This window comes from Siphateles boraxobius, unplaced genomic scaffold, assembly GCF_051911475.1.
Source record: "Siphateles boraxobius isolate OS27281-9 unplaced genomic scaffold, OSU_SipBor_1 76, whole genome shotgun sequence".
NCBI classification, from domain to species: domain Eukaryota; kingdom Metazoa; phylum Chordata; class Actinopteri; order Cypriniformes; family Leuciscidae; genus Siphateles; species Siphateles boraxobius.
Window position 1 is genome coordinate 2,449,543 of NW_027509204.1, and position 26,713 is coordinate 2,476,255.

The window sequence follows — 26,713 nt, forward strand, 5'->3', positions numbered from 1 at the left end:
TGTGGGTACATGACACTGGACTTCAGGCATTTTGGCATTTCCTTCTCCCCAGTCTTCCTCCAGACTCTGGCACCTTGATTTCCGAATGACATGCAAAACTGAGCAACAGTCCAGTGCTTCTTCTCTGTAGCCCAGGTCAGGCGCTTCTGCCGCTGTTTCTGGTTCAAAAGTGGCTTGACCTGGGGAATGCGGCACCTGTAGCCCATGTCCTGCACACGCCTGTGCACGGTGGCTCTGGATGTTTCTACTCCAGACTCAGTCCACTGCTTCCGCAGGTCCCCCAAGGTCTGGAATCGGTCCTTCTCCACAATCTTCCTCAGGGTCCGGTCACCTCTTCTCGTTGTGCAGCGTTTTTTGCCACACTTTTTCCTTCCCACAGACTTCCCACTGAGGTGCCTTGATACAGCACTCTGGGAACAGCCTATTTGTTCAGAAATTTCTTTCTGTCTTACCCTCTTGCTTGAGGGTGTCAATGAAGGCCTTCTGGACAGCAGTCAGGTCGGCAGTCTTACCCATGATTGCGGTTTTGAGTAATGAAACAGGCTGGGAGCTTTTAAAAGCCTCAGGAATCTTTTCCAGGTGTTTATAATTAATTAGTTGATTCAAATGATTAGGTTAATAGCTTGTTTAGAGACCCTTTTCATGATATGGTAATTTTTTGAGACAGGAATTTTGGGTTTTCATGAGCTGTATGCCAAAATCATCAGTATTAAAACAATAAAAGACCTGAAATATTTCAGTTGGTGTGCAATGAATCTAAAATATATGAAAGTTTAATTTTTATCATTACATTATGGAAAATAATTAACTTTATCACAATATGCTAATTTTTTGAGAAGGACCTGTATACGTGTCGAGCTGAATCTATATCTGTAGTGCTGTATCTATACGTGTCGAGCTGTATCTATATCTGTAGTGCTGTATCGATACGTGTCGAGCTGAATCTAGATCTGTAGTGCTGTATCTATACGTGTCGAGCTGTATCTATATCTGTAGTGCTGTATCGATACGTGTCGAGCTGAATCTATATCTGTAGTGCAAATTGTTTTATGCAGGATCATTATTCCAGTGCCGAAGAAAAACAAAGCTGCGGACCTAAACGACTACAGACCGGTGGCCCTTACATCAGTGGTCATGAAATGTCTGGAGCGGTTGGTTCTGTCACATCTTAAACCTATCACAGCTCCTTGTCTTGATCAACTGCAGTTTGCTTACAGGGCAAACCGCTCGGTAGATGATGAGGTCAATTTAGGACTGCATTATGCTCTGGACCATCTTGACTCTCCTGGCTCCTATGTAAGGATGTTGTTTGTGGATTTCAGTGCAGCCTTTAACACCATTCTACCCGAGCAACTGTGGGAGAAGCTGTCACTGATGGGGGTGGGACCCTCTATCTGCCGCTGGATTATGGATTTTCTTAGTGACAGACAACAGTATGTTGCGGCTTGGCCAGCACATGTCTGATCCTCAGACTACTAACATTGGAGCACCGCAGGGGTGCGTGCTGTCACCATTTCTCTACTCACTGTATACCAATGATTGCACTTCCAATAATGGTTCCATCAAGCTGATTAAATTTGCAGACGATACTACATTGGCCGGCCTTATTAAGGGAAATGACGAGTCTGCTTACAGGCAGGAAGTGTCTAAATTGGTTGCGTGGTGTGATGCGAACAACTTGGAGCTTAATCAGCAAAAGACTGTGGAAATGGTGATAGATTTTCGCAGAACACCGGCCTCCCTTCCACCTCTAATTATTAAGAGCTCTGTTGTGAAGAGGGTGGAGTCAATTAAATTTTTAGGCACCGTTATCACAAATGACTTGAAATGGGAGGAAAACAGTTCCTCCATTCTTAAGAGAGCTCATAGTGGAATGTTTTTTCTGAGACAGTTAAATAAACTGAACTTTTCCAGCTTCGGTCTAGATTTTACAAGGCCACTGTGGAAAGCCTTCTTTCCGCATCGATTACTGTTTGGTTTGCATCGGCAACAGCCCAGGCGAAGGTCAGACTACAGCGTATTGTGCGCACAGCAGAGAGGCTGACTGGATAGAGGCAGCTGTCACTTAACGACCTATATGAGGCCAGAGTCAGGAATAGGGCAGCTAAAATTGCTGCTGATCAGTCCCATCCAGCAAGTGACATTTTTAGGTTGCTTCCTTCAGGAAGAAGGTACAGAGCAGTGAGGACAAGGACCTCACGCCATCTTAATAGTTTTTTTCCAAGGGCCATTTCCCTTATGAATAGCTGATCTAGCACTATTTGGACTATTTCATTATTGGATTTGATTGTTTTAGGCATGCTTTTTCCAGCTATACGCATATATGTTTGTGTGTTGAGTTTGTGTGTAACTGATGGCCATATCAAATTCCTGTGTATCTGCTGATGCATTTGGCGAATAAAGTGATTCTTATCTTATCTTAGTGCTGTATCAATACGTATCGAGCTGTATCTATATGTGTCGAGCTTAATCTATACATGTCGAGCTGTATCTATATGTGTCGAGCTGTATCTATATCTGTAGTGCTGTATCTATGTGTCGAGCTGAATCTATATGTGTAGTGCTGTATCTATACGTGTCGAGCTGAATCTATATTTCTGTAGTGATGTATCTATATGTGTCGAGCTGATCTATATCTGTAGTGCTGTATCTATACGTATCGAGCTGTATCTATACGTGTCGAGCTGATCTATATCTGTAGTGATGTATCTATACGTGTCGAGCTGAATCTATATTTCTGTAGTGATGTATCTATATGTGTCGAGCTGATCTATATCTGTAGTGCTGTATCTATACGTCTCGAGCCGATCTATATCTGTAGTGCTGTATCTATATGTATCGAGCTTAATCTATACGTGTCGAGCTGATTTATATCTGTAGTGATGTGTCTATATGTGTCGAGCTGATCTATATCTGTAGTGCTGTATCTATACGTGTCGAGCCGATCTATATCTGTAGTGCTGTATCTATATGTATCGAGCTGTATCTATACGTGTCGAGCTGATTTATATCTGTAGTGATGTGTCTATACGTGTCGAGCTGATCTATATCTGTAGTGCTGAATCTATACGTGTCGAGCTGAATCTATATCTAAAGTGCTGTATCTATACATGTCGAGCTGAATCTATATCTGTAGTGATGTATCTATACGTGTCGAGCTGATCTATATCTGTATTGATGCATCTATATGTATCGAGCTGTATCTATGTGTTGAGCTGTATCTATACTTATTGAGCTGTATCTATATGTTTTGAGCTGTATCTATACGTGTCGAGCTGATCTATATCTGTATTGCTGTATCTATACGTGTCGAGCTGAATCTATATCTGTAGTGCTGTATCTATACGTATCAGCTGTATCTATGTGTTGAGCTGTATCTATACATGTCGAGCTGAATCTATATCTGTTGTGCTGTATCTATATGTATCGACCTGTATCTGTGTTGAGCTGTATCTATACTTATTGAGCTGTATCTATACATGTCAAGCTGAATCTATATCTGTAGTGCTGTATCTATACATATCGAGCTGATCTATATCTGTAGTGATGCATCTATACGTATCGAGCTGTATCTATGTGTTGAGCTGTATCTATACTTATTGAGCTGTATCTATATGTGTTGAGCTGTATCTATACTTATTGAGCTGTATCTATATGTGTTGCGCTGTATCTATATGTGTTGCGCTGTATCTACTGTATACTTATTGAGCTGTATCTATATGTGATGAGCTGTATCTACTGTATACTTATTGAGCTGTATCTATATGTGTTGAGCTGTATCTATACTTATTGAGCTGTATCTATATGTGTCGAGCTGATCTATATCTGTAGTGATGTATCTATATGTATCAAGCTGTATCTATACGTGTCGAGCTGTATCTATACGTGTCGAGCTGTATCTATATCTGTAGTGCTGTATCTATATGTGTCGAGCTGAAACTATATGTATAGTGCTGTATCTATACGTGTCGAGCTGAATCTATATCTGTAGTGCTGTATCTATACTTGTCGAGCTGAATCTAAATCTGTAGTGCTGTGTCTATATGTATCGAGCTGTATCTATACGTGTCGAGCTGAATCTATATCTGTAGTGATGTATCTATACGTGTCGAGCTGATCTATATCTGTAGTGCTGTATCTATACGTGTCGAGCCGATCTATATCTGTAGTGCTGTATCTATACGTATCGAGCTTAATCTATACGTATCGAGCTGTATCTATACATATCGAGCTTAATCTATACATATCGAGCTGTATCTATACGTGTCGAGACGATCTATATATGTAGTGCTGTATCTATACGTGTCGAGCTGAATCTATATTTCTGTAGTGATGCATCCATACGTGTCGAGCTGATCTATATCTGTAGTGCTGTATCTATACATGTCGAGCTGATCTATATCTGTAGTGCTGTATCTATACGTGTAGAGATTAATCTATACATGTCGAGCTGTATCTATACGTGTCGAGCCGATCTATATCTGTAGTGCTGTATCTATACGTGTCGAGCTGAATCTATATCTGTTGTGCTGTATCTATACGTATCGAGCTGTGCCTATACGTATCGAGCTGTATCTATACGTGTCGAGCTGAATCTATACGTATCAGGCTTTATCTATACGTGTCGAGCTGATCTATATCTGTAGTGATGTATCTATACGTGTCAAGCTGATCTATATCTGTAGTGATGTGTCTATAAGTGTCGAGCTGATCTATATCTGTAGTGCTGTATCTATACGTGTCAAGCTGAATCTATATCTAAAGTGCTGTATCTATACGTGTCGAGCAGTATCTATACGTGTCGAACTGATCTATATCTGTAGTGATGTACCTATACGTGTCGAGCTGATCTATATTTATAGTGCTGTACCTATACGTTTCGAGCTGATCTATATCTGTAGTGCTGTATCTATACGTGTCGAGCTGAATCTATATCTGTAGTGCTGTATCTATACGTATCGAGCTGTATCTATACGTATCGAGCTGTATCTATATTTCTGTAGTGATGCATCTATACGTGTCGAGCTGATCTATATCTGTAGTGCTGTATTTATACATGTCGAGCTGATCTATATCTGTAATGCTGTATTTATACGTGTCGAGATTAATCTATACATGTCGAGCTGTATCTATACGTGTCGACCCGATCTATATCTGTAGTGCTGTATCTATATTTGTCGAGCTGAATCTATATTTCTGTAGTGCTGTATCTATACGTGTCGAGCTGATCTAAATCTGTAGTGCTGTATCTATACGTGTCGAGCCAATCTATATCTTTAGTGCTGTATCTATACGTATCAACTGTATCTATACGTGTCGAGCTGATCTATATCTGTAGTGATGTATCTATACGTGTGGAGCTGATCTATATCTGTAGTGATGTATCTATACGTGTGGAGCTGATCTATATCTGTAGTGATGCATCTATACGTGTCGAGCTGATCTATATCTGTAGTGCTGTATCTATATGTGTCGAGCTGAATCTATATCTAAAGTGCTGTATCTATACGTGTCGAGCTGAATCTATATCTATAGTGATGTATCTATACGTGTCAAACGGATCTATATCTGTAGTGCTGTATCTATACGTGTCGAGCTGAATCTATATCTGTAGTGCTGTATCTATACGTGTCGAGCTGATCTATATCTGTAGTGATGCATCTATATGTATCGAGCTGCATCTATGTGTTGAGCTGTATCTTTACTTATTGAGCTGTATCTATATGTGTTGAGCTGTATCTATACGTGTCGAGCTGATCTATATCTGTAGTGCTGTATCTATACGTGTCGAGCTGAATCTATATCTGTAGTGCTGTATCTATACGTATCGAGCTGATCTATATCTGTAGTGATGCATCTATACGTATCGTGCTGTATCTGTGTTGAGCTGTATCTATGCTTATTGAGCTGTATTATATGTGTTGAGCTGTATCTACTGTATACTTATTGAGCTGTATCTATATGTGTTGAGCTGTATCTATACTTATTGAGCTGTATCTATATGTGTCGAGCTGATCTATATCTGTAGTGATGTATCTATACGTATCGAGCTGTATCTATACGTGTCGAGCTGATCTATATCTGCAGTGATGTATCTATATGTATCGAGCTGTATCTATACGTGTCGAGCTGATCTATATCTGTAGTGATGTATCTATATGTATCGAGCTGTATCTATACGTGTCGAGCTGTATCTATACGTGTCGAGCTGATCTATACGTGCTAAGCTGTATCTATTAGTGGTGGAACTGGATCACAAAATTCACGGTTCGGATCATTTCCGGTGATCAGGACTGAAGTACCTGTTAGTTTGGAGCTTCAGCAGGGAGTTTGGTGACATCAGTATCTCTTCCGCTTGAACTTCTGGGTTCAACAGCTGCAGTTTCTCATAGACCTGAAATTTGATGTATGGTAGAGTCAATCTTTGCTTTCTGTTTAGCAAATGAATGACGAATGAGTTTCCGTTTACCTGAATCTGTATCTCATCATGGAGTTCAAGGGCATTGTCCTCCAGATGTCCTGCCAGAGGAACAGTGGCCTTCACCACCACCCTCAGTCCAGTGCGGCCTTTACTCCTGCCAAACACACTCATGGCAAAGTTGTGCTCAGCGCTGAGCTGCACGGACGCCTGCAGGAGAGATCACACACACACACACTGCTTACACTGAAGTCACTGGTGGTGACCAGACACTGTAGTCAAGGGTCACCACAGAAATGTGTATACTAGGGATGCGCGGTATACCGGTACTGCAAAAATACCGGTATATATTATATTTCAAACGGTACAATATCATAATTTTGTTCAATTCGGTGTTGTAGAAATTTTTATATTCTCATTGATTTTAGTTCTTTATCTGTGCTGTGTACGAGAACAGAGGACTCTGTTTTCCTGTTGGTATGTTTATACAGCTTGGAGGTGTGTGTGAGACAATCAGCAGGTGGTTGGGCAAGTGACCTCTGACTTCAGAGGTGAGAAGACCCTCTGCTTTTGGGGTAGTCATAAAGTTCCTTTGTTCCTCTTGTTTAGACAAGAGATAGAACAGTATAAGACTGCTGGCAGCCCGCTGCTCAAGGTCTCACTCCGCCTACAGCTGGACTGTATGGATGGACTGGGAACTTCTTGCAAGAATAAATCTTTTAAAACTAATTTGGAATCCTGATGTCTCTTATGCTGTGATGCTATATTGTTAGTTATTGTTTTTGCCGCAACAGATTGGTGTCAGAAGTCGGATTCCTTGAGGTTTTCTTCTGGTCCTGACAGCGGATTTGACGAATTGATCATCTCAAAGCACAGGCTTTGATCTTACCTCGCCAAATTTAGAGAGAAGAGCCAAAACTGCTATCAGGGCTAGGAGGAACCCACTGGAATCAGAAAGAACTCGGTGGCAGTAAAAGCATCTCAGGTAAGAGACAGTAAAATTATTTTATTTTGTGCAGTGTAATTTGATATAATTGTGAGTGAACATGAACCATATTGGCTGAGTTTGTCTCTTTGGTACGAGCAGAGTAAGTTTTGAGGGAGAGATTGATCTGACAGAATCAGACCGGTCTCTACAAAAAAACTAAGCTCCTGTAGGTGGGAACAGAAGTACCATAATTGCTCGTAGGTGAACGGGAAGAGTCACAACTGAAGTACTGGTTTATTCAAAATCTTTGATTGTAACTTAATTAATTCCAGTAAAAGCGCTTGAGTTAATTCTATGTAAAACAGCGTACGGAAGAAACGCGCTTGAACTAATTCTTGTGCACGCTTGATTGATTGGGTGCGCGGAAAGATTGAGTAAACCATAATTACAGAGCATAATTTGCTAAAACCTGGCCGATTTTGGGTGAAAAAGTCGGATCTGTCGAAGACGTTTGACAGATTAGTAAAACGCGCGTCAAAAGGAAAAATCCAAGAGAGAAGATTCAGCCAATATGGAGTCAACGTTAACGGTAAGCTAGCTAATTTTTAAACAAAAGTTTTCGGTCAAATGAAAAAGAATTATGGACATAAATGTATAAAAATGACAGAAAAGTTGATCAAATATCATGATTTTCCTGAAGAAGGGACACTGAGCAAAATAAGATTGAATGTTGTGAAAAGGACAGTTTAAAAAAAAAAAAAAGAAACAGTGAAAAGCAACAGAGTTGTTGCATCTTGTTTTAGTCTAAAGAATGTGAGCAGACAGATTGTTGGCTTGAGGAAGCAGATAGGAGGGAACGAAAACAAATGCAGAAAGAATTAGCATGTAGGACTGAATTTGAAGAAAGATTTGGTATGAAGAACTGAGGATGTAGAAAGAAATTAGAATGAAAAGAATCTGAATTTCGAAAGATGGTATCTGCATGTAGGGAGCAAGAAGACAGGAACACTACTAGTGTTGGGAGAAAAAGAGATAATAGATGGCTAGAGAAAGTATTGGTAAGGAGAGGATACAGAAGGAACTGGCATGTAGGGAAAGATTGAGAAGAAATATAGTAGAAAACTATATGTGATGAAAATAAAATTTCAGACAGAATTTATGGAAGTCAAATTAACTGTTTAAATGGTATGAAAAGTGAGTTTCATAATAAAATAAGGCATTGAGTATATTAACAGGGATTAATTTGGTATAAAGATAAGGAATGTTTTCATTAAGCAGAATGGGAAAAAAATCTATATTTTAATGATAAAATAATGATTGAAATGATGATGTGAATGTGCTGTATTGTATTAATGTTATGAAAACAAAGGTATTGAAGAATAGATTGCCATATTTTTATAACAAAAGTTGAAGGTGCTAACGGCTATGATAGCTGTCTGTGTAATGACTGAGACGAATAATAGAATCTTGTGGTTTCTGGGAAACAGTAGAGGTGGAACTGAGGAATAATGATAATATTAAGTTGAATCTGCAGATTTACCATTTGATAGAAGAATAAGTTTTCAAACCAGTGTTGATGAAATTGATGACATGCTAAATTTCTTTATACTGTATGAATAGTAACTGAACAGTCATGACACAAATAGTGAGACAGAAGAGAGCAAATGCTGTAAGCAGCTCTGCTCTGAAGCCCTCACCTTAAAGAGATTTGCAGATGATGTTTAGTTTTAGTTTGATAACCATTGTGTTTTTGAACCTAATGGGTCTATAAAAGGGGGTAGTGAAAAGATGGATTAACCATCAACCTTCGTTTATTATAAAAGGAATTGGAAAATTATAGTTTTATAAAAAACGAATGCATATATCCTGGTTGTTTTGTAGATGATGTCTGTATCTAATAAGGAGTGACTGAGGGTCCAGCTGTACTGGGAGTACAGCAACAGTGCTTGCTTATTTAGCCCGACTTCCAGATATTAGATATGTACTTGTTCTGTAATTAGTGTTGATGATAATACAAAATTAGTAAGATGTAAAGACAGCTATGTCTAAAGATTATGGAAAATCAATAATGAACAATGTCGGATATGATGTTTATATAAAAGTTTGATTCTGATTGGAAAGATAAACAATAACTTGACTGGCTCAAAACAAAGAAAGTGCCAAAAAATGATACAAATTTGAAGACAATTCTGTGTTAATATGAGTTAGAAAGTAGATTAAGGTTAATATGATGAAGACTATATGATTCGGCTATTGTAATTGTATTTGCAGCTGGGACAGTGGGGGAAAAAATGCAGAGAACTGTCAGTGGCTCTGTTTGCTTTTCCTGAATAGGACACACTGCTTCAGGGGTGTGAAGTAAGCTGGAGCTGTTTTGAAAGCTCACGTGACCAAACAATAGGCAGGATAACAGAGAGTGTTTTATTGCGGTCAGCGGGGGTCATTTTGCAGTGACTGTAAATGTTTTGAAAGTACAACAGTATTTAAATGACAATATTGAAGTTTTGTTCTGAGAAGGAACTAAAGAAAGTTGATAGATGGAACTTTTGAAAGTTGTAAGAAGATTGAAAGATTTAAGTGCAAGGAATTCCTTTTGAAAGGAAAGAATTATAAAAAGTACCGGTTGACGTAAAATTACAGATAAGACTAAATGAGTTGTAAAGAATTTTAAAGGTACCGGTAAATAAAAGGATGATTGTGTTTTGAATGAAATGCTTTAATAAGGTTTTAGATGATATAGGGAGACAAATCTAATGAATGATTTATAGTGATAATAAAAATGTATCACAAGCAGAGAGCGCAGCCTCAAAGGTTAGTATTGATCCTAATTGCAGATTGGTAAACTCCTAGAGAAAACATTGAAGTCGGGTATTAAATTATGGTAATTGAGAACCTGACAACTAAAATTTAGATGAAATTTGAAAGATTATTATTTTTATAAAGATAAAATAGGCTAAGCAAAAGCAGCGTTAGGGGATTAACAGTTGCTAAATGTAAATGACATTCGATTGAACAGAGAGCTTGTTAGTGTTGACCATGAAAGAACTAGAAGCTGATGTGTTGATTTTAGAAGATTTTAGCTTGTGATTTGGCTGAAACAATTTGATAATCTGAATCTGATGTGTGCTGGGGCTGAAACTGCCAGTATGACAGATACTCAATCTGAGTGGAAATTTGTAATGTCTAAATTCCCTGTATGGGCAAAAGAAAACTATAAAAATTATGCTTGTATTGAAAATACATGTAATTTATGGAAAAGATGCCTTAAGCCGGGCTAGAGTTAAAAAGATGGTATATAAAGCCTGAAGTTAGAAGTTTATGAAAATGCAAATGTACCAGTCCTGAATGCCTCAAGAGTCTCTCTCTCATTCAATGTCAGCAGAAAGCTGTCTGAGCACAATGTTTCAGTTGAAAATCATAGATATGGAAAAGCTAAACCAAATCATGCTACAGGTAGTTCAGATTTGATAAATTTAGAGGACAATTTGTAAATGTTTTAGAAATAAAACTGAGTGACTTTAAAGAAGTCTTTAAAATAATAATACAGACCTTAAACGATAGAGGTGACATTTTTAGCCTATTTTAGAACCAGTAACTTCTTTGTCTCATTTAGTCTCCACCGATGGCTCCGACTACAGATGAAGTACACTGAATGTACAGTTGTGATCTAAATTCTCTGAGTATAATCTAAGCATTGCGATTTTGTTGAGGATGTCTAATAGATTGATTTGATTAAATACTGTTGTTATTGTTTTAGGACACTCCTACTGGCTGTGAGGGTTCTTGAATGTCTTCTCACCCACACCTAAGAAAAGTTTGTATTTATTATTGTCAAATTTTAGAAGAGCCTCTCTGATAATTCTGCCCAATTGGATGGAGCTGTAACCAGTGCGCTGGATGTCAGCCCAGAGACGGGTAAGATCTTCCGATGGCCATAGGGGGACAACCCAAGCCAGGACTTTCATCACCACTGGGGCACCTGCCCACCAGGTTGTGGAGGTGTTTTCTGTGCGAAGAGAGTGGATATGATGCTACTTTGGGCCAAGAGCATCAGAGAGGTCCACTCCCAAATATACTTTAGAATGAACTCATCCTCCAAAACGGCTTAATTATCAGATAAAAGAAGTGAAGTTATTTTGTTTCTTCACCATTGGGATTACACATCCTGAGCAAATGGTAGTCAATTGTATAAATGGGGCCGGTGTGAGACACAGGGAACCTTATCAGACAATGGGGTGTCTAAACGTCATTAACATACAGACCACAGGGGGGTGCAATTATCTGATGTGGAGACAGTAGCAAAACTTTTTGTGATATTGGTTGCCTTATAGGCAAGAAAATGTATAGAAGTGTTGATTTTGAGCTAATATGTCTATGACATAGTTTGAACTCCTGAAGGTCACTGGACATGGTGGTGGCTAAAGATGAAGACAGCTTTGTAGATCTGAGAAAAGTCTGAATAACAATGGTCAAAGTTTAGTGTAAGGAATTTACATTCTGTCTAAAATACATTCTTAGGAGGCTGATTGAAAATATTATTAGTTTGTTCAAGAGAGAAAGAGAGAGAGACTGTCTGAGTGAAGGAAGGGAGATGGTACTCTGCATTTCTGTTATCAGTCAGCCAAGGCAAACTGAAGAAAAGTAATAATGCACCAAAACAATCCAGCTGACTTTTCTAAAATCAAATGAATAATGAACAGACATGCTCTGAAACTGGTTTAAGAGGCCATAAAACATTAGATAGAAGATACAGGGAAAATGTAAGGTTAAAATGTCATTTAAATCTTTTTAGAGAAAAGATAGAAATATGAGCGGTTCATAGTCAGGGACTATGAGTGTGAATGTTAATTCATGTTTTGTACAGTATGTGCTAGTTTAGGACAACTTTTTTGTCTGAATAGTGTGTATAAATGTGTCATTAACTTCTGGAAAGAGTGTTTTGGCATTATAGATGGGTTAAGGCAAATTACAAATTCGAAAGGAAGCTGAGAAATTTGAGTCAATCTGATGAGAAGACAACACAGAACATAGGAGGAGCTTTAAGTTGATTGATCATTGAGCTCTGTCTGTTAGTTATTATTTTGGTCATTTATGATGGGCAGTAGATTTGAATTACTTTCTGGACAGGTTTAAGTATTGATGTGTAAATTAGAATTGTGAAGTCGTAGATAGCCGTCAGTCATATGTTGAGAAAATGTAATAGATTTGACAGTAGAAAATATCAGATTATCCAGAGAGCCCTTTACAGTTAGGCATCGTAAAAAGGGGGAGATTGTTATTCGACTGACGTTGACGAAGTGTGCACACAAAAAAAAACCTGACCAGACAAATTGGTGACCTGAAGAATGTTTGTAGATGACTGAATTGCGAGACCAACAACAGGCCTGAAAAACAGATTACGCTGTGAGAAGAAGATAAAGTAATATTTTTGTTTCAGAGGCAGAGAAAGATGTCTAAAGGAAATTTGTCTGAAGGACAATGTTTGGGTTAAGCAAACTTTATCCAAACAAATGTTACCAAACAAATATGAACAAATATTGCAGTTTTTCCTGTTGTTCAAACAGTATTGGCACTTGTAACAACAAGGTCATGGGTTTGATTTCCGAGGGAAAGCAAGAACTGATAAGAATGTAAATGTGTCGTCTGATAAATGTAAGAGAATCTTAGTATGTTAAATTGATAAAAAAGATGAGATCTAATTTATCAAGAGGAGGATGATAATAATCTGTCTGTAAGTGTGCAAGTAACAAGAATTGCTTCGACAGGAAACGCCAGGCCAGCACAGCAGACAAAAGAAAACTTTGTGACAATAACCTCAACATTTGTTTTTCTTCACAGAAGATGTAGACTTTTGCGCACATGACATGAGCAAAGACACACACACATGAACAAATGGTCAGATTAGAGCCTTTCAACTCTCCAGGGAGTTAGAAGGACCATTTGTCTAAAACCAGCTGATCTTGTCATACAGAAGTGAACGGGCAGAGCAGACAGTGCCCAGTGAAAACAATGTGAATGAATTTGACTAGTTATCCTGACCTGGGTTATTATTGTGGCAGAAAGGTGCCACACTTTGCGCAGCGCTAACTTAAAAAGTTTCATTTTTTTAGGTTGTCAGAACGGATTGCATCAAACAGAACTGATTCTGTTCCAAATGTATACATATTGTCTTGTTAACATGAGCAAAAGTGAAGACAGAGTGCCTAACCTTGTGCAGTGCCTAACTTAAAATTTTCATTTTGCAGGATGCCAGGATTGAACCAAACAGAACTGATTCTGTATTGTTTGTTAACATGAGCAACATGGGTTGAGTGTTTTTTTTTTTTTTTTTTCAGGAGAAAAGGACCATGAGTGCTATTCAATGAGCAAGAAATTATCTGATGATATGTTTCAGGTTGAAAATTACACAGGTCACACCAAAAGGGATGACAAGACAAGCGGTCACTAACAAAATCACTTAAGGCCTCCATTTCGCAGGTGACAGCCGACAGCAGATGACTCATTCCAGTGGGGGTGCGATCGTGATCAAAGGGAAAATCTTGTAAGGATTTGAAAATGATTGGAGAGTTTTAGACCTGGGTCCAAACATCTCAGCTTAAACTACAGCAAACAACATCAGCAACCCCACACGCCAACACGAAGAATAAAGTGGGTGATCAAGGAATGTGCTAGAAACATACCTCGCCCGCCAACGCTGGAAAAACCATTTCAACGGCGCGCAAAGTGTCAAAATGGTGAAGATGGAACGTCCATGCATGGGGCAACGGATGATCAACACATCTGGAGAAAGATGTGGACCAATTGATGGTTCAAGTTTAGCAGAAGAATATGTTTTTGATGATGATTTTGACGATTGTATTTGATTGAATCAAACTAGATATTGATTTGTTTAGTGCAAATGTAGAAAATCTATTAACTAATGTGTAATAAGCTATAAACTACATTGGTTAGAAGGAATGTCTGCGGGACGAACGAGATAATCATCACACCTGGAGGAGGATGTGCACCAACTAATGATTTGAGTCTAGCAAAACTTTTTGTGATGATTTTGATGATTTTATTTGATTGGGTCAAACTAGGGCTTACTATTGATATAGATCTAATAATTTGATTGGTTCAAATATTTTCAGGAGAAGTAGAAAATCTATTAATTGATGTGTAACAAGCAAAAATATTTTTTTGAACAAATAAGCAAATTTTGAATAACTAACATTGGTTAGAAGAATGGATAAAATGATAAAACTTTTATGGAAAGATTTTATTAAAAAGGGCATTAAAATAGAGCTTTCTAAATTGAAATAGTAGTGAACAAAATATGGTTAGGAAAATCAAGGTGATTAATGGAAAAGGCTAATAGTAGGAATTAGGATTGTATGTGTTATTTTGTTATTCATGGGTGAATAGGATTCTGTTCAATTGGAAAATGACAGGCTAACCCAAGGCTGAACAAAATTATGCAGACGATACAAGTAGCGGAAGTTACAGCGAAATGCTTTAATTGAGTTAAGGTATATTTTTCCTACTAGAACCTATACTATTTACTGAGGTGACTGAGAGTCTGATTTAATGTTAGGAATGCGATAACAGTGCTTATCCATTTAGCCTGGCTTCAGATAAATTCTTTACTCAGCAAGTTGCTTGCTAAATACTATCCCCATAAAATAAAAAACAACCTAAGCTTTTTCTTCTAATCTTATTTCAACAAGTTTAAGCAGAAAATGAAAGGTAAAATTGAAGAATTGTAGAAGTGTGATGCAATGACTTAAAATTGTTGTGTTTATTAAGTAATCAAAGAGAATGATAAAAAAAGGGGGAAACTGTTGTAGAAATTTTTATATTCTCATTGATTTTAGTTCTTTATCTGTGCTGTGTACGAGAACAGAGGACCCTGTTTTCCTGTTGGTATGTTTATACAGCTTGGAGGTGTGTGTGAGACAATCAGCAGGTGGTTGGGCAAGTGACCTCTGACTTCAGAGGTGAGAAGACCCTCTGCTTTTGGGGTAGTCATAAAGTTCCTTTGTTCCTCTTGTTTAGACAAGAGATAGAACAGTATAAGACTGCTGGCAGCCCGCTGCTCAAGGTCTCACTCCGCCTACAGCTGGACTGTATGGATGGACTGGGAACTTCTTGCAAGAATAAATCTTTTAAAACTAATTTGGAATCCTGATGTCTCTTATGCTGTGATGCTATATTGTTAGTTATTGTTTTTGCCGCAACAGGTATTTGATGCGCTGTTGTTTCGAAGTTCACCGCTAGGCGGCAGTGCGCTACCTAAACTGACGCGGGTCACACGAAACCGGCAAACGGTGACAACAGAGGAATACAATGGATCAAACGAATTTCGACACGCCCGAAATTAATAAATAGAGAGAGCAGTATGAGTGAAATAAGGCATTACTTTGCCAACAAAATTAATGAGAAAAGTAAAGAAACAGATCTCAATGCACCACTCTGCAAACGGGGAGGGAACACATCAAATCTGCCTATAGCACTTGACTTATCCGTTGCTCATCTTGACTTGTTCAAAGAGTTCAGATATCGACAGGTTAGTCCATGATTCAACTGATTTAATTTAGACTTTTATTGAACACTGAACAGCGCACATACGTAAGAGCTTATCAATTATATATGATACGGTAAACACGAAAGCTCAAATCTGCTTGCATGACACGCTATAGTAAAATGAATGGCATATTAGTGCCGCTGTGGCGACCCCTAAAGGAATAAGCCGAGAGAGAGAGTAATAGTAGTAATATGAATATTACTAATATTACAATTAAGCTACATTTGTCAACATTCATTAGGAAACCTGACCTAACAGTATTATAGCATTTATTAATCTATATCATTCAGTAATTAAATGACCTAGCAAATTAAATATACTAATACATGTTTAGTAGTGATCGACCGATATTGATTTTTTATAACCGATACCGATACAGATTATTTGCATGTGTATGTGCCCGATAACCGATATGCAGAACCGATATTTATTTGCTGTTATACTTCTGTTTTTGGCACAATTATTACAACACAAATGAACTGAACAAACCATTTTATTTATAACAATCACTCCCTCCTTGCATACAAAAAAAAAAACCTTTATATTTATACACAAATAAATAGAGGGGTCTGAGTCTAAAAAATAAAGTGCACTGTTACTAAGTGTCTTTGTTTAAAAATAAAAGCTTTGATGAGGTAAAAAATAAAGCACAAAAACTATTCTAACATATTTGGATATGTTTATTTGTTTTCATAAATGGTAAACTAATCAAATTACAATAAAAACATTTATATTATTACATTATATAATTTATATCTAAATTATACATATCATTTATAAGCATCAGCGGCAACAATGTTAACAATAGGCAAAATAAATGTTAAAAGTCTAATGTTTTCATATGGAAAAAATAATTGACAGGGGAGTCATATCACCTTTGCAGAAATGTAATTCATTTTAAACAGTTTTAGAAGGTTTATGTGCCGTTTAATAGGTTTAAACTAAGAGTGAGGAATAATTCACTGGGTAATATTAATTCACTGCATAATATTAGCTGGAATAGCCTATATCATCAGGAAAGTAACAAACAAAACAGCACATCATTGCATTTTCCAACTAGTATGTTATTAATTATTATTAATATTTTTTTCGGTCTAGATCATGAAATGCTTTATGACAAAGTGCTGTTTTTATCTATGCATTTACACATAACTATAACATTAGGCTATACGTTACTCAACCGCGATCGCGAGTGCAGAAAATAAATAATTAATTTCCACAAAGCGGTATATTTAGATGTGTATTAGCGAAATAATTGCTATGTAGTAAATGATAATATAATCTAGTGTGTTTAAACAAGATAATCTTGTCAAAAGTTTCATTCAGTGGCCGTGCTCGAGCATTGCTGATCATCAACCCAGTGAGTGCTCAGCAATATGAACGAACTTTTTTTTCGAGACTAATGGTGAGCAAATACAACAGATAGAGAATTAAATTCAGCGCTTTTATTTTCAACATGCACTCATTCATGTCTGTTTTATTTAATTCATGTAAAGTTACGTCTTTATTGGGGAAGGACATGACGGATTACGCTACGTGGCTCAATGAGTTCGTCTCAATTTTTTAGAACCAAGCTGCATAAATAAACTATATCAGGCATTTATGTCTCAAATCTCATTTCTGCATGCATGTCTGTTATGTTAAATAAAGTTGAATAATTAAAGCAAAGCAAGTAGAACATATAGGCTACTTTACCTATGCACAGAGTTGTTATTGACTGATCTCCTCAGACGCGGGCTGCAATGGCGGAATTCTCAAAACGGCCACAAGATGGCGCCGTTTATCCGAAAATGCGATATTACAAAACCGATTCCCGATTATGGGAAAATGCTTAAATATCGGGAAAAATATCGGTTAACCGATACATCGGTCGATCACTAATGTTTAGCATGTTAACATTACTTTATGCAATGCATTAAACTAATATGAACCCAAACAGTAACCAAACTAAGATGAATAAATGCAATAAATGTTGATAATTCTCTGTTGATGCATGACAACTAATGGTTTACATGTCATGTCATTATTCTATTATTATTATTATTATATGTTAATCTATTATTATAGATATTAACTGTATAATTTCAGGGTTTTTTTCAAAATCAAAATTTAACCTACAGTATGTTCCCTGACTGAATTATTATTATTATTTTTTTTTACATTTTGATACCTTTTCTTTGCACATTTTGGTAGTGGAGAGTTTCAAGCAGTGTTTTTTAAGTGTCACTTACATTGAGACTTTTTTTTTTTTTTTTACCTGTGGTATCGATTTAGTATCGATACCGAGGTATTAGGTTCTGGTATCGTACCGAAGCCAGAATTGTGGTATCGAGCCATCCCTAGTGTAAACAGACCTGCCATTTGGACCAGGTCATGTGTTTTGTTCTTTAAATAAATGTAGCAAAAACCACAAATTTTTGTTTGATTTTCACATTTTTTAATTTTATATTTGGTTACACTTTATTTTTAGTCATTGTTACATGTGTTACATGTATAAGTGCTGTAATCAACCAAAGAAAATCTTGGTCGACTGAAGTCCTGAAATTTTGGGGGGTGGGCGGGGGGCAGATTAAAAAAAACGTTAGATTAATTAGCTGCGCAGTATTTGGTAACCTTGTCTGCCTAATTGAATTATAAATAAACATAAAAAACTAGTAGGCTACTTGCAGTATATTAAATCGTTTTTTTACCTAATTATTTTGCACTGAAATGAGTATGACACACGAGTCTGTCGGCTCTGACAGCGTTGCATCACGTGCACCTGCACAATATCATAGCCTATGATTTCCGAAAATAGTACTGTCAACCAGTGATATCAGCACAAGAACTGTTGAGGAATATGCAACAATTTAGACAATTGTTTTTGTCATGTTATAATAACTGACAGACACTGTGCATGTCCTCGCACAGAGCGAGGCTGAAGCTCAGCTTCACGGCTGAGACACCAATAGACTATTAACTTTAAACTTTTACTCTTAAACACACAAGGCACGTCCACTTAAATAAAAAAGGCGACAATTCCTTCCGTGATATTATTTTTGCGTTTGGATGATAGAGGAGAATTAACATCCAGTGTGGTCTGGGTGTGTCTGATGCTACTGTCGTTGCGGGAGGGTGCCCCTGCAGTTATAAAACGATTATTAGACTAAAACATTGAAATATGACAATTCTGATATGTTCATAATAGCCTACTCAAAACAGACGTGTCAACCTAACGCAGACAAGTTAGCTTACCGTTTTTAGGTGATATGCCATGTTTGTAGTCGAGCTGTGATATGCAAACTGTTGCTTGCAAACTTTGCATTCTACTTTTTTCCCCGGTATCTAGTTTTGTAAAATGCTGCCACACTGCCGATGTCTTTGACATGGTAAAGGAGGACTGACTGTAAATTAAACGCGCATGAATTAAATAAATATTCCGCAAACCACCAGACCAAGGCCTTCTAGTACTTTATTCAAACAAGGGGGAGTTCTGAAGACAGACTGTTACCTGTGAAATGGGTGCCCCCGATTAGCAATTAGTGCTTTCCACCTGATAAAATTAAGGCGAGACATGGCAGGCAAAAACATAGTTTTTTTTTCACTGGTCAATTTTGAGTCAAAGTCTTCTTTCAGACTTGGGGTGAAAAATGTCCGAAATACACATTTAGGTCTTTATTTTACTACACTTTGTCGGTTCGCGTCTGTAGATTTCTCATAAATTCATCAAAAGTTTTCGTTATAAATCATCCCTCTGCTCCGCGATCGCGATCTGCACCCTGTCATTACACACACCGTTAGAAAGCTCTCTCTCTCTAGTACAATACTGCCGGATCCAAATATGGTCATTTCCTTTTTATCAGCAACCAATCGTGAAAGTAAAAGGGGGGATTTTACTCTAAATACGCAATCTCATTGGCTGATGCTAAATCTTTAAAGCCCGTTTTCTCAAAATGACCTTTCTCTCATACTCCAAGTCCGAAATCTCCACTTCAGTAGCACCTATATACACCAAACTTTCCAGTCTTGTACCTAGTTATATTATGGAGACATTTACAGAGGGATTTGTAAATATATTATTCCTAGCCTGATTTATATAACATTTTATTCCAAAAAACATGGCGAAAATCATTTTTTTAATGCAATTGACAGTATATTCTGATTTACAGGATAACAAAAGTAGATATCCATATATCCCTCTGTAATTTTTTCCCCATCTAATATGTGAACACAATGAAAAAATAATTTTGAACCTGGCTTTATCCAATACTCAGATTTCGTTTTTTAAAATATATGCAAATTAGCGTATATTTAATTAGATTATGCCTCATTTGCATATTTAAACATTAAATTACAGAAAACTTGTAATACATTTTTTTCTCATCTTAATGTAGGTGATCAACTGGCAAAGTTTCATGGTGTTATCTGCTAGTTAAAAAAGTTACCCTATTCACCTGTAGTGTCTCGCCTTAACACACCAAAAAAAATCGACCAATCAGATTTTTGGTCGAGCCAGAACTTATCGACCAAAGAATTGACTAGTCGACTGGGAGATTACAGCCCTAACATGTAGTTATTATATTAATAACTTTATGCATAAATAAAATAAAATTATGCATAATTACATGCAATTAACCCTAAAACAAACACTAACCATATAGTTAGTACATTAAGTTACTTAACATTACTCAGTACTATATAATTAGTGTAACAAAGACACCTTAAAATAAAGTACAAGTGGTACAGTGAAAATTTTTTATTCATTTATTTTAAAAAACGGTCTAGATTATTAATTTTGTACCTAAACAAAGTTTCCTTGGCTTTCTATAATTACAGTGTAACAGTTACACTTTATTTTAAGGTGTCTTTGTATATTTTTTATATTGGTACAGTGTTATTTTTTTTTAAAGGTCTAGACTAATCCTTTTTTAACTAGTGTTTTGCAGTAAACAATTTTTATGTACATTGTAACAACAGTTGTTCATGTCTTTTTCCTTTCACTTTTTTAAACGTATCGAGAGCAAATGCAAAAATATTGATATCACACATCGTCAATACTTGAAAAGAATATTGAGATACCAGCTCTTACTGTGAAGTTAAATCAACACACGAACAGTGAAAACAAGTAGTGTGCATCCGAGAAAGTGTTTTGCTCTGACCTCTGCGTGGCGTGTGTGCACGTCCAGAACGTCTCTCTTCGTCACAGACCAGTGGAAGGTGAGACCAGGAAGAGCGTTCCCGAAAGAGAAGGGCGTCTGACTGCTGCTCAGGCCCATCACATACACCGGCATCTACAAGACAGCAAAGCTGTGTAACGAGACTAAACACTCGGTAGACAAACACTGCGCAAATCATGATGTGTGTTTACCAATGTCCCCGTCTTCATCCTGGTGATGGGAGCTCGGATTCTTATGGCCTTCAGCTGCACCACCTCAATGTCCACTTGATCCTGTCAATAACAATATCTAAAGGGTTAGTTCACACAAAACTGATCATTCTGTCATAAAGCACTCACTCTCATGTCGTTCCTCTTCGAAACACAAATGAAGATATTTTTTAGGAAATCTGAGAGATTTCTTTCCCTCCTTTGAAAGTCTGTTCACCCAAAACTCTGTTCATCATATAAAGCGATCGGGTCCCTTCAGAATATTTGGGTTAAACTGCTCATTTCTTTTGGATTTATTTTACAATCTCTTTATGAAGGTTTTGAACCGTCGTTAAGAGACTGTCATGGAGGGACAGAAAATTCCAGATTACAATAAATCTTCATTGGTGTTTTGGAGCAGAAAGAAAAGCTTTTGGGTGTGGAACGACATGAGGAAGAACAACTGATGACAGTTTTAAATATTGGGTGAACTATCCCTTTAACTCATTCACCACACAGACCAATATGGTTTCAACAGGCTCCACATGTGTTTGCAGAGAAGCATCACCTTTGACACCACAACTAGTTTGCCGGTTTCGGTGTCGACTGCCTGAACCACGCCGGTCACGCTCATGTTGCCCACCGACAGGCCCTGCACGTGTCCCAGGCTGTTGACAGAGGCGATGTGCTCACGGGAGAGAGAGAAGAGGATGTTGGACTGGGGCTGCGGGCCTCCCTCTGATGTGATCTATAAATGAACATGCAATTCATCCTGACATCAGAAGACCGATCATAAACATGCCATGTGTGCGGTTTGAGGCGGCACATGAAAGCAAGTGTTAAAAGAAACACCTCAAAGCGTATGGAAAAGCTGAAAAGTAGTTGTGTATTTCTTTTACTTTCTGAAACATGGATGTTCTGTCCATGTTCAACACTGATGCAGTAATGGTGTCATGACGTTTCATGCACAGATGTAGCTCTATAACATTAAGAGATTCAAAAAATGGTTGGAGGACCACTGACAAAGATCGCAAATCATGTCATCAATGTTGCTTTAAGACTGATAATGCGCTGAACACTGAAGAAAAAGATTTTTGTTATTCTTTTCGACCATCGTCCAGTCATCCAGCACAAGACAGTCTCATTCACTAATTATTGTGTGGACGGTTCATTTTAACACGCACAGGAGAACTTCTCATGGAAAATTAAATGAGAACACATGGGTATTCACAATTTGTTCTTAATGAATTTGCAGTATATTCTGAATGAGTGACTGCACGCTTGAGGTTAGTAATTTGCCTTAAATATTTTTGTACATTTAGAATAAATTTTAGTACTATAGTTATGAATCATGAATAATGATTTGTTTGTGAAAACATTGTGTAAGACCCAATGGCTAGCACATGTATTGTGCATGCAAATCAAAAGATTAATTCAGATTTGAAGAAAATTATTCAATCATAAATCTGATTACTTTGCATTCATGTAAACAGTTTCATCAACAAGAATGATTTAATTCTGAATAAAAAAATTAAAAAAAGGTGTGCATGTAAACGCAGCTACTTCTGGAGTGCAACATGTGTTCAACAGCTCATTTACACATCAGATCTGAGTGCATTAGATAAGACGAAAGTAACTAAAATGTACTGGAATAAATAAAAATGATTACGTACCTGCATCATTGCTCCAACTATTAGAGTGACTTTCCTGGGCAGCAGTCTGAAGGGGGGAAAGACCTACACACCATAAAAACACATGCAAGAAAGAAATCTTCAGGAATTGTTGCCACCATGAAGGATCTGAGGATCCAATTTGAGTTTTCAGAAGTAACCTGTGTAGCTTCAAGTCAATCATTTATATTCAATTATTCAATAATGTTTACCATTTATCATCCATATCATTTAATCGTGTTATTTTTATATTACTTACTATTTTTTATTGAAATGTGATTTTGTGGGGTAAAACTTGGATATATAGTTTTTCATTTTTATCCTAGTGAGTATCTTTGTCGATCTTGGTTCATTTGCTGTTGTAGGCTGTCAAGACATTTATAAATAAAGGAAATAATTTAGCGAAAAACTGTAATGCAGTCAACTAATGTTGTAATGCGACCTGCCTGGAACAACAATAGCTGTGTGTTTACTGGAAAATAATGGCACACCTTCAGTAACCAATCAGAATAAAGCATTCAACAGCCCTGTAGTATACCTACGAAAAAAAGTTTCAAACAATCCTTTCAAAAAGCTGTAAATGACGGCACAGAAGAAGCTTACTTCAATTTGTTGGGGTGCAGAGGTGATTTTCCTGCCGTTTTTGTCAATGACGAAAGCAGACACACTGGTTTGTCCGATCACCAGACCTTTGACCAGAAATGTGGCCGTATCTTCTTCTGACGAATCGGGCAGAGTTCTGACAAACAACAGCAGTGTATTAGCTTTCACAGACGCCAGCACATGCAGTAAAGCAGATCTGGGGTCGGTTACTCACTGCAGAGATATGATGGACGACGCTGCCCTCAGCTTCAGGTTCATCACAGAGAAATACTTGGACAGGAAAGGCTTCTTGTTGGCATCCAAAACCCGAACGTATGCTTTCACTGACTTGCCGATCTCAACCTAAAATGAGTGTGTAATCTGAATTTTAATTTTAATTTCAAAACCACTTCATAAAAGATCATAAAGTGCATTGAACACATTCAAGTTTTTTTTGAGTGGATGTCACCAACCTTGTCGACCACACGCACATAAACCTCCAGAATATCAGAGATGTGAACTGTAGCCGTAGCGGGGGAAGGAAAGGTCAAACAAAGGTCATGAACCATCACCTGCAAGACCCCCGCTTGAGCTGGGACAACCTGAGTCACAATGACATGAGATTAATTCAAAACTACATTGATTTTACAGTGTGCAGAAGAAACAAGTCATTACCAATTTATATTGTGCAGTCAGCTCACTAACAGAGTTTGTGAAATACTTTAATGTTCCAGAGAAAATTTTAACTCATTCCTCAATTTACAAAAGTTAAAAAAGTGTAACAGAAACACATTAATATTGTCTGTGTAAAGTTATATCTTCTGTTATGACCATGTAAATCCCAGTAAGTTTCACATCATACCACACTTTAGCATACTTTCAGTAGCACTTATAAAAATATTTTTAAAGAATAAACTTAATTACAAACTTAACTTAACATTTTTGGTATTCAATTTTACAATTTAGTTGCAATTTAGTGCATTTCGAATACATTAACTTTAAATGTAATATCGAAAAACAACACAATATAGTTACAAATATAATCAAGTACTTAACATGTGCGTTAGTCAACATCAAAATAAGTGTTCTTCTTCAAAATACAACAAAAGATTAATAATGAATTAAAATGTACTTTAAGGTAAAAGTTTTAATTTGACATTGCAAAGTGGACTTTAGTGTGTTAAGAAACAAACATGAAAGTGAACTCTCTTTAAGTGCACTTAAGCGGTTGCTTTTATTTAACTTTATATTTCCTGCAAGTACACTTTTTAAAAAATATTCTTTGAAGGTTTGAAGTACACTACACTGTACAATAAAACACACTTATTTTTCACAAGTGAGGGATACCAGAAAGCGATTGTTTACATAAAGGAAAATCCAATCATATAAACGAACACTTCCCTTCAATCAGTCTCGCCTTAAAAACGATACAGATCAATCTTAACATCTGCGATGTTTGCAGTCTGCTATTTTATACACTTCCACAATTTTAACTGTGGTTTTCACAAAACTCACAAGCTGAAATGTAATCTGAAACATTCCCACAGCAGGCTAGAACCCAGTTTGAGCTGTTTTAACTGAAAGCAACTACTATCTTTACAATTACTATCTTAAAATATATCGGTGCCACTGTTTTATCTCAAGATGAACACCAGTAATGTTTTTATCTAAGTTCAATTAGAGCATTTTAGTAGTTTTTATAAATATGTCCAAGGCCTAATCCTTGCTTAATCTAAGCCCTGTCTGTGAAACCAGGCCTGAGTCTACTGAATAAGTAACCTTTGCTGTCGTCTAGAGCAGAGATGTGCAGTATAAGCTCTCCTGGTTAATAGACTGTCAATAACACTTATAAGAATACACTTGTTTAATGGGAATAGAACAGTTACAGGTCAATGATAACTTAAACCCATGGGATCAAAAATTAACTCCTCTTTTTGTAGGGGGATTTGTAATATAGTGCATCAATTTGGACGGACAAATACAAAATGATGAAAAACACACACATGTGAAAAAAAACCCTTGAAAACAGTTTACATTCACTTAAGACAAAAATTAGCTGTGTAACAGTATATTGGATCCTGGATTCTGCTATTGCTAATTTGCTTATTTGTTCTTATTGTATTACTGACAGTATACTATAACAATGTTTGAAATTTATATTAGTTAGTCTAGTAAATTAGTTAGTTGTTCTTTAGGCTGCTGATTTTTGTTCATGGTATTCAGCTGCAACAGAATATTTTGCAAAAAGACACAATAAATATGTTTGATATCTAAATGTTTGACTTCAATATTTTTTACCATATTGGAATCGAAACTGGGAATCTATAAGCAGAACCAGAATCGCTAGAATTCAAACGATACCCAACCCTAATGTTTAGTTGAAATCGTTTTTTTGCAATACAAAATACCCCCAATACCCCCTGACAGAGCTCATCTTCTACTGAAATAGGAACAGTCCTTTACCTGAGCAATTCCCTGGGACTCCTGAAACGTGACCTCTGCGATTCCACCGACGCTCGCATTGATGTAGAAATAACCGGAGCCCTGCTGAAGAGTCAGATCCGCCTGCAGAGAAGTGTGTGTCAGGCACACTGGACAAGCTCTTTCAGGCACAGCAGAGCGTGTGTGTGTGTGTGTGTGTCTGAGAGAGATATCTTACCGCCACATCGGGATGGTTGTATATGGTGATGGTGTCAGGGGTCACCCTCACGTCCTCTACTAACAGAAGGTCAAGCGTGGCCGAGACGGGGCTCAGAGGATCAAACTAACACACACATGTAAACAAAACACATGAATCAGAGCTCCAATTTAAACTAACATTCAAAACGATCCAATATGTATGAGTTAAAAGGCAGTAGTCCACAGATATGGATTTTTTTGCTGGCTGATGCCAATTAAAGCATCTCAAAAACACCACACAGACATATAAACAACATTAAAAGCTTGATTTTTAACACCGAGGGAATAGTAAATAAAATAAGCATTGCAATTATATTTAGATTTATTTTACTTAATATTTACTACAAAATATTTATTTGAAAATGTATCAATCTGATAGGTTTGATTTCGGATTTATACTTTAGATAGCAACTACTTTAATCTGTAATCTTATGGCATTTTTAAAAATCAAGAAACACGTGTGCAGTGCCGGCCGGTCTCTCCTGTGCACATCTAATTCACACAGCTTCAATCATTCACACGGACAGAG

The 26,713-nt window shown here is 37.1% G+C and overlaps 1 protein-coding gene across 1 annotated transcript in view; it reads right to left on the reverse strand.

Moving 5' to 3' along the window:
• Positions 1 to 26,713, reverse strand: part of nup210 (nucleoporin 210) — an 87,197-nt gene that overhangs the window by 24,260 nt on the left and 36,224 nt on the right. The window contains exons 19-29 of the mRNA XM_077217748.1: positions 26,165 to 26,269; positions 25,969 to 26,070; positions 23,979 to 24,107; positions 23,741 to 23,868; positions 23,527 to 23,662; positions 22,927 to 22,989; positions 21,822 to 22,001; positions 21,257 to 21,337; positions 21,048 to 21,179; positions 6,470 to 6,628; positions 6,303 to 6,394 (exon numbers count right to left, since the gene is read on the reverse strand). Coding sequence (XP_077073863.1) covers positions 6,303 to 6,394; positions 6,470 to 6,628; positions 21,048 to 21,179; positions 21,257 to 21,337; positions 21,822 to 22,001; positions 22,927 to 22,989; positions 23,527 to 23,662; positions 23,741 to 23,868; positions 23,979 to 24,107; positions 25,969 to 26,070; positions 26,165 to 26,269 — 1,307 coding nt within the window. The remainder of the gene's footprint in view (positions 1 to 6,302; positions 6,395 to 6,469; positions 6,629 to 21,047; positions 21,180 to 21,256; positions 21,338 to 21,821; positions 22,002 to 22,926; positions 22,990 to 23,526; positions 23,663 to 23,740; positions 23,869 to 23,978; positions 24,108 to 25,968; positions 26,071 to 26,164; positions 26,270 to 26,713) is intronic.